Here is a 14,696-nt window from a genome sequence, read left to right as displayed (position 1 = left end):
ATAAAGGATAAACCAAAGTCACATGCCTCTGCCAGTCATCTTAATCTAGTCAGAAATGTCAATACGGATTCCCTTGGGTTCTCGAGGAGGCTTGGGTCATAATATTCCTGAACTCTTTCCGTCAACTCATGAAAGATTTTGGTATCTGTTATCTAAAGGAAATTTAGATTCCTAATAACCAAAAGAATCTGCAGGTCTGCAAGCTGTCAGGAGAATGACTCATTTCTTTTCATCTGACTCGATGTCATTTGCCCAGAAAACATAATACAATCTTTCCACATACTGGGCCCAGTCTTTGACGGCAGCATTGAACAAGCCAAGCTTCCCTAATAATACCATGATGCCAGAAATGGTTATCCCAACTCAAAGGTGACTGCTGAAAGTGAATTTCTTCAAGAACATATCCCAATCTCATTGCACTAAAAATCTCCACAAAGGCTGGTATCCCATCACCAAGTCACTCTTTATTTACAGGTACAAAGTCCTTCACACTGATCCAGCTTCCTCAGAGCCAACTCTCAGAGTGTGAGGATGTCTGACACTCCTGTTCTATTCTGCCAGCCAGGGCTCCCTGATTAGACTAGATTAACAGCCCCAATCAGGGAATTTATATTCTTTGAGATCCATCTGGCTGACCTCATTACAGCCCACAATAGAGCAGAAACAGTTAGGATAGGCAGTGTGCTGTCCGTTGTGGGAAAGGGATCCTGGCTCTGACCACCAAAGGCAGTGAAGAGTACAACAAGAAATTTGTACCAACTATCTTTGGCTGAGGGTCAAGCTGCAAAGATACAAAGTAAGGTAAGAAAGTCAGGGCTGCTGTGAGCATCAGAGTGACTGAGCACCATGACAGTGAGCAGGTAGCCCAGAGATGCAGCTGGTCTAGTCATTGAGCTGAGTGTGTGTCTCTGAGTGTAACATTAGAATGATAAATGCCACCGTGGCCTGAGATGCAGCATTAAGGTGCAGAAGTGTGCCAGAAGTGGATTGGAGATGTGACATAAGGGTTCAATGAGGCTGGTACATCTCAGATGCCAATGATTGTGGAGGTGGGGTCCCTGAGGTCAGGGAACATGGAGCTCATTCAGAGCAAGTGGCTAACTAGATTTCCCAGGTCTTTACATTGAATTTTACTCATGTCGAGCTTGCTTGGTGAGTTTGGGAAAATGGAAGACTGAGTAATAATGGGCCAAATTCAATTGTGAACAAGGCATTTAATAAGCCATAATGACCATTAATCGACAACATGCCATGTAAAAGATGGGGTAAATTTGTCCCAAAATCAAGATGGTCCTTGCCACACTTGTTACCCAATTCTGCCCATTGCATCATAGTCAACATCTTGCAGACACCTATAAGATTTCACCCTCTGTTGTTATTTCACATTTTGAGTATCTGCACTATGCTACTTTTGCGTTGTATTATTCTGTTTCTCTATTGTTGGGACAACCTTCACTTGAACCCAAGGATCAGTGTCCTGGTGAATCAGATAGGTACAAAAGGGTATAAATTTTATAGCTGGGGCAGGGTTAACTTGACTGGGGATTTAGAAAGTTTAAAAACATAAGAAGGGATGAGGCAATAGAGGAGGGTAGCAAAATACCAGAGTGTGGCAGGAAGAACAAAATACACAAACATAAGAGTATGACAGCAAATAAGGTCAGAGAGTACAGAAAATGGTAAAAAGAGCTTGGCCCCATATGAAGATAGTCGTGGTATTTGGAGGTCAATCATCTCAGCTCCAGAAAATCTCTGCAGAAACTCCTCAAGGTAATGTCCTAGGCCCAACCATCTACAACTACTTCATCAATGACCATCCCTCCATCGTAAGGTCAGAAGTGGGGATGTTCACCGATGATTGCAGAATGTTAGCACCATTCGCGAATACTCAGAAACTGAAGAAATTCATGTTCAAATGTAACGAGACCAGGATAATATTTGCCTGACAAGTGCCAAGTAACATTCACACATGCAAATTGCAGGCAATGCCCATCTCCAGGAAGAGAAAATCTAACCACTAGCCTCTGACATTCAATGGTGTTACCGTCACTAAATCCCTCACTATCAACATCCTAGGAGTTACCATTGATCAGAAACTGAGCTAGACTTGCCACATAAACACAATGGCTACAAGAACAGGTCAGAGGCAGGAATACGGCAGTGAGTAACTTACCTCCTGACTCCTCAAAGCCTGTCCACAAGGCACAAGTCAGGAGTCAGATGGATGAGTGCAGCTCTAACAACGCTCAAGAAATTTGACACCATCCAGAATAAAGCAGTCTGCTTAATTGGCACCATATCCACAAATATTCATTCTGTCCTCCACTGATGCTTAGCAACAGCAGTGTGTACGATCTACAGATGTACTGTGGAAATTCGCTAAAGCTCCTTAGATAGCATCGTTCAAACCTGCGACCATTTCCAACTGGAAGGACAAGGGCAGCAGACACATAAATATATCATCTGTAAGTTCCTTTCGAAGTCATTCATTCAGTGTCGTTGCATCAATATCTTGGAATAGCCTCTCGAAGAGCATTGTGGGTCAACTTACAGCACAGTTCAAGAAGGTAGCTCACCACCACCTTCTCAAGGGCAACTAGATTTGGGCAATAAATGCTTGCCCAATAGGCAACACTCTAATCATGAATAAATTTTTTAAAAACTTGATAGTTCTTAGGTGGTGCAGTTAGGAATAGTGCGGAATGGTTAAACTAGTTATCCATCATATCAAATCATGCTTGCATCTCCAGGATTTACAGGAGCAGTGAACAGGGTTGTAGCAATAGAATAGCCCAGATGAGGAACAATGATGGTTGAATGGGGATTAAGGCATCAAACATGGAAGTGAGGGTATGTTTGAGCAAGCATATGGCTGCAAAAATATTTAGTGAACTGAGGGCCAAAAGCTAGTTTATTTGAAAATGCAGTTGTGAGCGAGTTTTTCCAGGGGATGATAAAGAAGGAGACAAAATTGAGAAGGGGAAGGAGCATGTGTGTGGAAAATGACATTAGTTTGAAGATATTTGTGAGGTATTCTATGATGACATGGCCAATGAGTGGCCAGTGAATATAGGCTGATAAAAATTTATCGAGGGAAAGAGTACAGAAAGGTAAGCAGGGAGTGAACTCAGAGCATAGAAAACATAATGAGCTAAAATAAAGGTTTAAATTTCTTGGTGCACTTGTTAATGGAGGAAAGTGTTAAAGATCTTGAAGTGATAAACATCTATGGTATAGTACTTTATTGTGTTGTGTTTTCTTAACCTGTGCAGTAGCTACTATAACACATAGGGTACTGACCACTAGAAATGGGATAAGTAACACAATAAAATAGTTTCTTTCTTCAAGGAAAGTTCTGCATAAATGCACAAATCTTCACTATACAGGTACATGCGTCAGACCATCAACATAGAGAAATGTTGCACAACATTCCTTGCATTGTTGTCCATTTGAACCACAACCACACCTCTTAACAGTGAGTATTAGAAAAGCAGAGTTTCAAACGTGAGATTAGAATGGTGACTCAAAATGGGACATCAAGGAGAAGAAATGCTAGAGGTATATGGAACAGGCTGATGTTTCGTTTGGTGATGAGTCAAACTCCCACCTTAACAGTCTTGGCAGAGAATAGCAACATAAGCTGTTAAGCATCACCTTCTTCAAAATGCAGTGCAATAAAAAAATGTAAATAAAAACTTTCTTGGCAAGATTTCTGAGTCACCATGCTTGCCTGCTCACACCATTTATTTTGCATATGTTATACCTGCCATGTTGCAAAGAACATCAAAATCCTCACAGTATTTACATCACATATACACAAATCGTGATATCTTCTCGATATATGTGGTCAGCCTTTGCCTCAATATACTGCTGGAATGCCCACTTGTTGTATTTTCCCACTTGCCATAGGCTGAGGTATTCGCTATCACCAAGGCATCTTGGGATCCTTTGCACCAGGGTCTTCTTTAAAACTGAGATGTACACCTGGCCAAACACTGGCAGTCTAGAGATGCCCTTCACCATGCATATTCTGGGGGGGGGGGGGGGGGCAACAAAAACAAACGCTTCTCATAGCACATAGTGGCATGGTTGACACTTCATGGTATACAAAAGTGCACATTTATTCATTTATTGCTATTTAAGTATCATGGTACACAGCTTATCTCTCTTTAGCTATATCCCACCTTGTAATCCTATCTAAGAATGCTACTGTTTTTCCAATGCCTAGTGCAGCCCAACAAGCAAGCCAATAGTTGCAGAAATATATAGTGAACTGAAGGCCAAAGGCCAATTGCTTTGAAAATGCGGTTGTGAGCAAGTTGGGTATATAGCTTTTACTTGGAAGACAAAGGAGGAGGCAAAATTGAGGAGGGGAAGGAGCATGTGTGTGGAGAATGATATTAATTTGAAGAGATTTGTGAAGTCATCTGAGATGACACAATCAATGAGTGGCCAGTGTATATAGGTTCGTGAAAATTTATTGTGGAAAAGACTACAGAAAGGTGAGAGGGCAGTTAACTCAGAAGATACAAAACATGAGCTGAGATGAAGTTTGAAATCACAAAAGATACGTTGCTTGGTGTAAAGGTTAATGATGTAGCTCCACACTCTCATTGATCAATGTGAACCCATCACGTACCTGAATGCTTTCATCAGTTCACAACATTCACTTTAACTAGCAACAGGAAAAGCGAATAAAACGCAAACAGGCAGTAGCTGCATTTAACTTGTCAGAACAGACAGGGATTGCTTGCCTTTCATGCACCAACAAATTTGCAGTCAATGAGTGATCATTGCATGCATCTCACATCTACTGGAACTGGGTGTCAATTAAGCCCTGATTGGCTTGTTGTGCTGATGCTGAAGCAAGTTGTCATGCAGAAGTTAATGGTCCTCCCACTCAAGTCATCACCTTTCTCCTCAGAAGATTGCTACCATTCTTCCATCTTTTCAGACATCATTACATCACCTTGTTCCTTGCTCCAGTTTTGCACAGCATGGCATACTAGTATTATGTGATATACTCTGGAGTATACTGCAAGGTATGCCAGACTGATTCAATCATCAGAAACTTATCTGCAGAGGCCTATCTTCTGCTCCACCTTCCATTGGTCAAACAATGTGTTGAATCTAGGCTTGACCAAATTAGCAGGTCATCAAATATGGTTGCAGACAGTAGTTTTGTTGTTGTGGTTCTGTTCGCCGAGCTGGAAGTTTTTGTTGCAAACGTTTCGTCCCCTGGCTAGGCGACATCATCAGTGCTTGGGAGCCTCCTGCGAAGCGCTTCTTTGATGTTTCCTCCGGTGTTTATAGTGGTCTGTCCCTGCTGCTTCTGGTTGTCAGTTTCAGCTGTCCGCTGTAGTGGTTGGTATATTGGGTCCACTATACCACTACAGCGGACAGCTGAAACTGACAACTGGAAGCAGCAGGGACAGACCACTATAAACACCGGAGGAAACATCAAAGAAGCGCTTCGCAGGAGGCTCCCAAGCACTGATGATGTCGCCTAGCCAGGGGACGAAACGTTTGCAACAAAAACTTCCAGCTTGGCGAACAGAACCACAACAACGAGCACCCGAGCTACAAATCTTCACACTAACTTTGAGTAGTTTTGTCTCCCAATAATCATCCTTGTAAAGTATTTGCCCCTTGAAATAATGCAGGAATGAGAGAGTTATCAAAGATATAGACAGCATGGCAACTTCCAGGGTACCTGACACAGACCTCTAAGATGTGGCACCAATGATCACAGATGACTTATACATTTATGGAATGGAACTCTTTTCTGGTGAGGAATTCAGCTACATTATGTTACAGCCCTTTTAATGCAAATCATATACTATCTATTGTGCCCTGTACCTGAAAGAAGTCAGCAATGTTGCCTACTGCACTTACCTTGCTACAGAGAAATAGATTAAGCAGTATGATTCAGTTCAAAATGCATTAATGCAGTCTTTTGGGTTAAGGGTTGAAAGCTTCCACACGGATCTCCGAACACTCTTTGGAAAGAGCCAATTGCATAAAAGATCAACACAACAGTCAACTTGACAGCATTGGGATTGATGGCCATGGACTGTTACGTGCTGTCGTTCCAGTAATTTGCATAGTTCTGTGACAGTGTCCCAGACATCATCAGTCTACAACTATACCTTTGTGGTAACCTCAGTCAGTACAGAAAGTGAGCCTGATCTGTTAGCGAAACTCTGCTTTGCAAACCTGCTGCCAAGCCAACTAAGTGAATGCCCTTCCCCTAATCAAGAATACATAGCTTGGTTGTTTTCACTCAACCTAATCTAGGAACACTAAGATCAACCCCAATATGAGGTTTACTAATGCAGAGAAATGGGCTATATTAGACTATACTGGGACTTCAATATCAATTAATGCCACAAATTTGTATAATAGATTTTTAAAACTTGAATATCAAGATATTATAGATATTATTTAATTACACATTCAGCTCGCTAAATCATAATGCCTTTTGATTCTAGAAAGAATGTAAAATCCACAAGATGACAGCCACTTTTATATCCTTAGAATATTCCAACTGATTTTAAAACAAATGATTTACTTTTGGGAGTAAAGTCAATATGTTTTTTATAATTTTGGATGACTGTAAGTTCCCTGCCTCTCTTTAAATTGTTAATTTTGATGAACTAGTTGATCAGGTCCCTTTCAGTTTTGTGGCTCAGCTGAAATATAACCCCAATGGCAATATAGAATTTCCACAGTACTTCACTGAAGGAGATGAATGACACTTGTGTAGGGTATGAACTGATAACTATCTAACTTCACACAAGTGCATGAACCCCACTGGTTCTTTAAGTATTGATTGTTACGTTTAGTTCTGTCACTGGGGTGTGACGGTGTAGATTGAAGTTCAAACAGTATTATAGATTAATTACTAATTTGGCCAAATAAATCAATAAAACAAACAAAGCAAAAGATTGAAGTAGCAGGTTACTTCTCCTAGAACTCATTAGTTCAGAAATGTATTTTGCTACCCATTAAGTCAGAGCTTTTTCAGCATGGAAGAGGACAGTTCAGCCCAACATGTAAATGCCAGTCATCAAGAATCTATTTATAATGATCCATTTACCAGCACTTGACTAATAGCCTTGTGTGCTATGGCAGTTCATGTACTCGTTTAAACACTTCCTAAATGTCTTGAGGGTCCTCTACCATCCATTTAACCAGCACTCTAATATCAGCCTCTAGTAATCTCTCATTGCAAAAGAAAATACACAAAGCGGCACAGTGGCACAGTGGTTAGCACTGCTGCCTCACAGCGCCAGAGACCCGGGTTCAATTCCCGCTTCAGGCGACTGACTGTGTGGAGATTCTCCCCGTGTCTGCGTGGGTTTCCTCCGGTTTCCTCCCACAGTCCAAAGATGTGCAGGTCAGGTGAATTGGCCATGCTAAATTGCCAGTAGTGTTAGGTAAGGGGTAGATGTAGGGGTATGGGTGGGTTGCGCTTCGGCGGGGCGGAGTGGACTTGTTGGGCCGAAGGGCCTGTTTCCACACTGTAAGTAATCTAATCTAAATAGTTTTTGTTGCTCAATGAATAAAAATTTACTCTCCCAGAATTTATTTTTGTACAAGTCAAATCATCCTGATCAATGGTTCTATTACAATTCTGCAACATTTTTATAGAAATGAAGTGAATGACACAATGTAAAATTGCAAGATAGTCAGTTTATTAAAATTTGCATGTTCTAAGACATAAAATGTTATCATTGAAATATGCCTGATGAAATCCTTGAAAAGTATCTTAGAACATAACATTCTGATACACACTCTTTAACCAAACAAGTCGCCAAATAGAAACGCACAAGAACTCCGTGCGGCTTATCCTTGAAACTCGATCGTGGCAGTGTTGCCCAATTGAGGATATTGTAGCCAGACTCATCTCCTCAAGTTTCAGTGTATCAGCTCCTCTACGTCACAGAATCATTTAGTATAACGCGTGAAAGTTATGAAAAGAACTAATAAACTATCTTAGTAGAAAATGACAGCAGAAATTATAATGAATGGTAAATGCAACTCGTGATATTAAGTCATCCCAGAACTTGACTTGCTGTTTCTTCTGATAACGCCGTCTCCCAATCCCCGCGGTTTTGGACAAATATCGATAAGCGATGCCACGCAGATAAAAAGTGAAAGTGATTGTTCATGCTGTAAGATTAAATGGACAATTACACCCGGGTAAAAGCAATGACTGCAGATGCTGGAAACCAGATTCTGGATTAGTAGTGCTGGAAGATCACAGCAGTTCAGGCAGCATCTGAGGAACAGTAAAATCGATGTTTCGGGCAAACGCCCTTCATCAGGAATACAGGCAGAGAGCCTGAAGCGTACAGAGATAAGTGAGAGGAGATGGGGGCGGGGAGAAAATAGCATAGAGTACAATAGGTGAGTGGGGGAGTGGATAGGTGGAAAAGAAGATAGGCAGGTAGGACAAGTCATGGGGACAGTGTTGAGCTGGAAGTTTGGAACTGCGGTGAGGTGGGGAAAGGGGAAATGAGGAAACTGTTGAAGTCCACATTGATGCCCTGGGGTTGAAGTGTTCCGAGGCGGAAGATGAGGCGTTCTTCTTCCAGGCGTCTGGTGGTGAGGGAGCGGCGGTGAAGGAGGCCCAGGACCTCCATGTCCTTGGAAGAGTGGGAGAGGGAGTTGAAATATTGGGCCACAGGGAGGTGTGGTTGATTGGTGCGGGTGTCCCGGAGATGTTCCCTAAAGCGCTCTGCTAGGAGGCGTCCAGTCTCCCCAATGTAGAGGAGACCGCATCGGGAGCAACGAATACAATAAATGATATTAGCGGATGTGCAGGTAAAACTCTGATGGATGTGGAAGGCTCCTTTAGGGCCTTGGATGGAGGTGAGGGAGGAGGTGTGGGCACAGGTTTTGCAATTCCTGCGGTGGCAGGGAAAGGTGCCAGGATGGGAGGGTGGGTTGAAGGGGGGGCGTGGACCTGACCAGGTCGTCACGGAGGGAACGGTCTTTGCGGAAGGCGGAAAGGGGTGGAGAGGGAAATATATCCCTGGTGGTGGGGTCTGTTTGGAGGTGGCGGAAATGTCGGCGGATGATTTGGTTTATGCGAAAGTTGGTAAGGTGGAAGGTGAGTACCGGGGCGTTCTGTCCTTGTTACAGTTGGAGGAGTGGGGTCTGAGGGCGGAGGTGTGGGATGTGGACGAGACGCTTTTGGCCGAAATGTCGATTTTACTGCTCCTCGGATGCTGCCTGAACTGCTGTGCTCTCCCAGCACCACTAATCCAGAATTACACCCGGGTATCTGCATTGGGAAGGCGTGCGTTATTTACTAAGGTTGTTAGCGTTTGCCGATTAAATAAGGCAACATATATCAAAACGAGCCGTGCGTGTTGGTGCAAGCGAAACTTCTACATTGTTTAAGTTGAGAACACATCGAACTGGCCTGGCGCAGATCAGCAGGGAGAAAGTGAGGACTGCAAATGCTAGAGATCAGAGCCAAAGCACAGCAGGTCAGGCAGCACCCGAGGAGCAGGAGAATCGACCATTCAGCAGCTTCACTCCTTCTGCACCATTTGCTGCCAAAGGTCTCCTTTGCTGAGTCCAATCGTACAGCAGGCCAGCCTTGTCCCGGAGTTCCCGCTCCGGAGACTTTCCGGGTTCCCCCCGAACCCCAGGTCATCCTTGCCCTGGTGGACCACCACCCCGCGGCCCAGGATGGTGTGAACTCCGTACAGGTTGGCTTTCAGGTGGATGAGGTGCTTGACGATCTTGCCGTTCTTCACCTTGAAGTTGTGGAAGTCCCCGGGGTGGCTCGGGTGGTTCACGCCGAACGGATTGAAGTGGGGTCCGGTGGAGCCGCAGCCGCCGCTCAGGTCCCCGAACTGATGGACGTGGATCGCTCGCTCGGACTGTGTGTCGTCCATCGGGAAGCCTTGCAGGTCGAAGTATGCATCCAGGCTGCTATCGGGACTCTTTTGGTGGAAGAGGATGTAGCCGCTGATAGCGGGCAGACCGGCCCTCAGGTCAGAGCTGGGCTGTATGTTACACACGGCAAAGAGCCCGGGCAAGTCCCGAGGGGACAGTATAGGTCTCAGCTTCAGCCAAGTGCCTTTGATATGGTCTGACATCCCAGCAATGGCCTTGGTGTTGAAGTAGCCCAGGGCCTGGGGCACTTGCAGTGCGAGGGTCCCTGCCAGCAGCAGCAACTGCAGCCCTGAACTGTACAAGTTTCCTGTCCCGTTTAAGTATTTCATGTTCTGACCCCGGCGATCAGGGTTTTGAGAGCAGGCTTGCTGTCTGTGAATGTGAAGAGGTCGTTCCTGCACTGTTTCGCCCAGGGGAACGCAAGCAATAAATACAGGAGCTACTTGCAAAGTTACACAAGCAGGGACAACACGTCAGCTCGCCACTTCCAGCAGTCCCTCCTATCAGCTGGCAGCTGAGAGCTCGCTTTCTGCTTGAGGACCCGAAACCAAAGCAAAGTACATGTACGTGTGGCAAGGTGCTGCTGTTTACCACGAGCATTTACAGCCGAAGTTGCAGAGGCCAAAGCAAGTCAAAGCAAGAAAATGTTTGTGCAGCTATCAAGGAAAATCCTTCAGAAATAGGCAGATACTGTATGACCCGTTATTCACAGGGGGATAAAAGTTCACATTAGAGGAGTGGTGCACACGTTGGAGACTAAAAATGCTGGAATCGTTTTCATTTTCCATTTCCCCGAGGGGGGTGTAAATCTCACAAATCAAATACTCCCATTGTAAAGGGGGCACTAAACTCCAAAACAAAAACAAAAACAGGTTTGATGAGCAAATAAAATCAGCATTACTTGGTACAGTATTGCTAATGCACTCCCGTCTTAGGAATACTTAGACTTTTCACCGTTGGGCGGTTAATTTGGGGAGTACATCAAAATTGCCTGATTTTATAAGTGGCCTGTCCCGCCCGTATTGTGCTTACTGTTGGCCCGTGACTGGGGTCTTACCATCCTGCAATTCCATCCTCACTGCCTGATGTTAATACAAGGGCATACCTCCAAAACAACAATACTATCACCAGCTGCAGTATCAGGAGCGCCATATGTGTTAAATATATATAGCATGCTATTTTAAAATGCTTCTTAAATTCTGTTTATTACACACATTTTCATCTAGAAATCAATCTCAATGGGTGATCGGAGTGTTTATGGAAAGGGATTTAAGGAAATGTTTTATGCCTGTAGGAAGGAATTACTGACAGTGAACATCGACGGGGGAGGGGCGGCGGATCTGTGGTTGGGTTACCAAGGGTTGCCAGAAAGTACTAGGCAGATTTTAAATCATTTTGAAGGTTTACAGCAGATTGTTAATAATTTCCCTGAAGCCAAAACATGCTTGAAATTGATTCTGCTCTTCCTCGCTTTTCAATACTTAATAATCCTGATTCATTCACAGATAACACAGAATTGGATTTGTACACAGTAGCCGGTCCCACAAATATTTAACATAGAAAACTACCATCACAGTGTCTTCAATAGACATAAGAATGATTGAAAGTAAATGAGAGGGACTTTTATAATGGAGTTTGGATGGCTCAGGAGTTTCCAGTGCATTTTGTAACAAAATGGTGACTTGCACATTCAAATATAAAATAGATATCCTTTCAGCTATATATTTAAGGTTAATGCATCTCTTTTCTAAAGTTGAGCATAATCAATCTAAACTAAAAAGCAAATAATGAGCAAAATAATGAATAAAGGGGAAAATTAGAGTACGAGAAAAGCTAGCCAGAAATATAAAATGCAAATGGTAAGAGTTCCTGTAAATATTTTGTTCGAACATTAACAGTGTGAGTGTTGGTCCTATAGAACATAAGACATTGGAGCAGGATTAGGCCATTCAGCACCTCAAGCCTACACTGCCATTCCATAAAGTCATGGATGATCTATCCCAGCTCTCAACTCTTTATATTTCAAAAATTTACCAACCTCTTTTAAATGCTGTCAGTGATCAAGCCTCCACAGTTCTCTGGGATAGAAAAGTCCAGAGGTTCACCACCTACTGAGAAAATAACTTCCTTTGCATCTTAATAATAAATGAGTGTCCACTTACTCTGTAACTATGTCACCTAGTACAAGACTCCCTTTTAATGGAAACATCTGCAGAACATCTATGTTGGTGTGGCACAGTGGCTTAGTGGTTTGAACTGCTATCTAACAGTGCCAGAGACCCAAGTTCAGTACCACCCTTGGATGTCTGTCTGGAGTTTGCACATTCTCCCCATGAATGTGTGGGTTTTCCCCTGGGTGCTCTGGTTTCCTCTCACAGTCCAAAGATGTGCAGGTTTGATGGATTAGTCATACGAAATGTGGGGAGGGGAATTGGATGGGTCTGGTGGGATGCTCTTTGGAGGGTCAGTGTGCACGTGATGGGCTGAATGGCCTACCTTCACACTGTAAGGATTCTAAGGCCCCTCAGAATTTTGTACGTTTGAACAAAATTACCATTCATTCTTCTAAATTCTAATGAATAAAGGCCTAACCTGTTTCGCAATTCTTGACAAGACAATCCTTTCATCTGAGGTATCAGCCTAGTGAATCAGTTTTGGACAGCCTCCAATGTGAATGTATCCTTTCCTAAATATGAAGCTCAGACAGTTCCTTATTCTCCAGGAGCATCCTCACTCAATCTCTGTAAAGTTGGACCAAGACTACCCTATTTTTAAACTCCAACCCTCAAGCAATGACGTCCAAAATGCCATTTACTTTCTTAATTACTAGCTGTGCCTGCACACTTTTTTGTATGTTTTATACACAAGAACACCATGAACCCTCTGTGCTGCACTTTTTTTGGGAATCTCCCTTCACTTAAATAACAGCCTGCTTTTTGGCTCATCCTACCAAAGTGCATGACTTCACACTTTCCTACATTAAACTCTATCTGTCAAATGTATTCCCCACCGCTCAACATATCCATATCCTTTGCAGATCATTTATGTCTTCATCACAATATCCTTCCCACCTATTCTTGTATATCTGCAAATTTGGATATTTTGGCTCTTCTCTAAATCATAGACGATCAATAATTGACACCCTAGGACTGATCCTTATCGTACTCTGCTAACTTGAAAAAGAGTAATTAATCCTGATTCTCTGTATTCTGTGTGTTGACCAACTCTCAATCTATGCTGATAAATTATGCCCATTCCTATGTATTCCTGTCTTGGCAATAATATTTTATATAGTACATTATGATATTTCTTTTGAAAATCAAAGTACACTGCATCTATCTATTCTATTAAATCTTCTTGTTACGTCCTCAAAGTACTCTAGCAATTTTGTCAAACATGATTTCCCTTTCTCAAAACCATGTTGACTCTGTTTGATTCCATAAAGCTTTTCTAAATATCCTGTTATTTCCTCCTTAATAACAGACCCTAACATGTACCCAATGACAGACATTACACTAATTGGTCAATTGTTTGCAACTTGCTGTCTCTTCTTCCTTATTGTACAGTGATGTAACTAATTCATCAATACCTCCTTGGAATTTAGTCTGTTCTGGAACACCTGTGGTGTCCCGCAGGGCTCTGTTCTTGGGCCTCTGCTCTTTGTAGTTTTTATAAATGACTTGGATGAGGAGGTTGTGGGGTGGGTTAGTAAATTTGCCAATGAAGCAAAGGTTGGAGGTGCCGTTGATAGTATCGAGGGCTATGGCAGGCTGCAGCGCGACATAGGCGGGATGCAGAGCTGAGCTGAGAAATGGCAGATGGAGTTCAACCTGGATAAATGTGAAGTGATGCATTTTGGAAGGTCGAACTTGAATGATGAATATGGGATTAAAGACAGGATTCTTGGCAGTGTGATGGAACAGAGGGATCTTGGCGTTCAAGTGCATAGATCCCTCAAAGTTGCCACCCAAGTGGATAGTGTAGTTAGGAAAGCATATGATGTTTTGGCTTTCATTAACAGGGGGATCGAGTTTAAGAGCCATGAGGTTTTGCTACAGATCTACAAGATCCTGGTGAGATCACACTTGGAATATTGTGTCCAGTTCTGGTCGCCTTATTGTAGGAAAGATATGGAAGCTTTGGAAAGGGTGCAAAGAAAGTTTACCAGGATGCTGCCTGGACTGGAGGGCTTGTCTTATGAAGAGAGGTTGGCTAAAGATTGGGCTTTTCTCTCTGGAGAGAAGGAGGAAGAGAGGTGACTAATTGAGGTATACAAGGTAATGAGAGGCATGGATAGAGTCAATAGCCAGACACTTTTCCCCAGGGCAGGATTGACTGGCACAAGGGGTCATAGTTTTAAAATATTAGGAGGAAGGTATAGAGGAGATGTCAATAAGTTCTTTACATAGAGTTGTGAATGCATGGAATGCGTTGCCAGCGGTGGTGGTGGAAACAGAGTCATTAGCGACATTTAAGCAACTGCTGAACATGCACATGGACAGCAGTGAATTGAGGGGTGCGTAGGTTAGGTTATTTTATTTTAGATTAGGAATAATCCTTGGCACAACATCGTGGGCTGAAGGCCTGTTCTGTGCTGTATTTTTCTCTGTTCTATGTACTGTTAATGCCTTTATTATCTCTCTAGCCATTGCTTTTAAATCCTTGATGTAGGCCATCAGCTCCTGGTTACTTGTTTGCCTTCAATCCCAATAGTTTGCTAAATAGCTTCTCCCTTATGATAGAGAGTAGTACAAGACCTTAACTCCTATTAACATCTTGCT

The 14,696-nt window shown here is 43.0% G+C and overlaps 1 protein-coding gene and 1 long non-coding RNA gene across 2 annotated transcripts in view; both read right to left on the bottom strand.

Moving 5' to 3' along the window:
- The window catches only part of LOC148152119 (uncharacterized), an 82,706-nt gene that overhangs the window by 38,567 nt on the left and 29,443 nt on the right, over positions 1-14,696 (bottom strand). The window lies entirely within an intron of this gene.
- On the bottom strand, positions 7,676-10,527 carry LOC122551641 (extracellular superoxide dismutase [Cu-Zn]-like). Its single transcript, XM_043693893.2, has one exon. The coding sequence runs from the start codon at positions 10,242-10,244 to the stop codon at positions 9,546-9,548; it is 699 nt and encodes a 232-aa protein (XP_043549828.2). The 5' UTR covers positions 10,245-10,527; the 3' UTR covers positions 7,676-9,545.

This window comes from Chiloscyllium plagiosum, unplaced genomic scaffold (genome assembly GCF_037043375.1).
Source record: "Chiloscyllium plagiosum isolate Xiang-an unplaced genomic scaffold, Cpla_swu_hap1 HiC_scaffold_1, whole genome shotgun sequence".
Taxonomy (NCBI): Eukaryota; Metazoa; Chordata; class Chondrichthyes; order Orectolobiformes; family Hemiscylliidae; genus Chiloscyllium; species Chiloscyllium plagiosum.
Note: the sequence above shows the minus strand (reverse complement) of the source record. Positions and strands in the feature narration are given on the sequence as shown.

Coding starts and splice junctions, on each gene's coding strand:
- LOC122551641 (XM_043693893.2), bottom strand. CDS start 10,244: ATGAAATACTTAAACGGGACAGGAAACTTGTACAGTTCAGGGCTGCAG.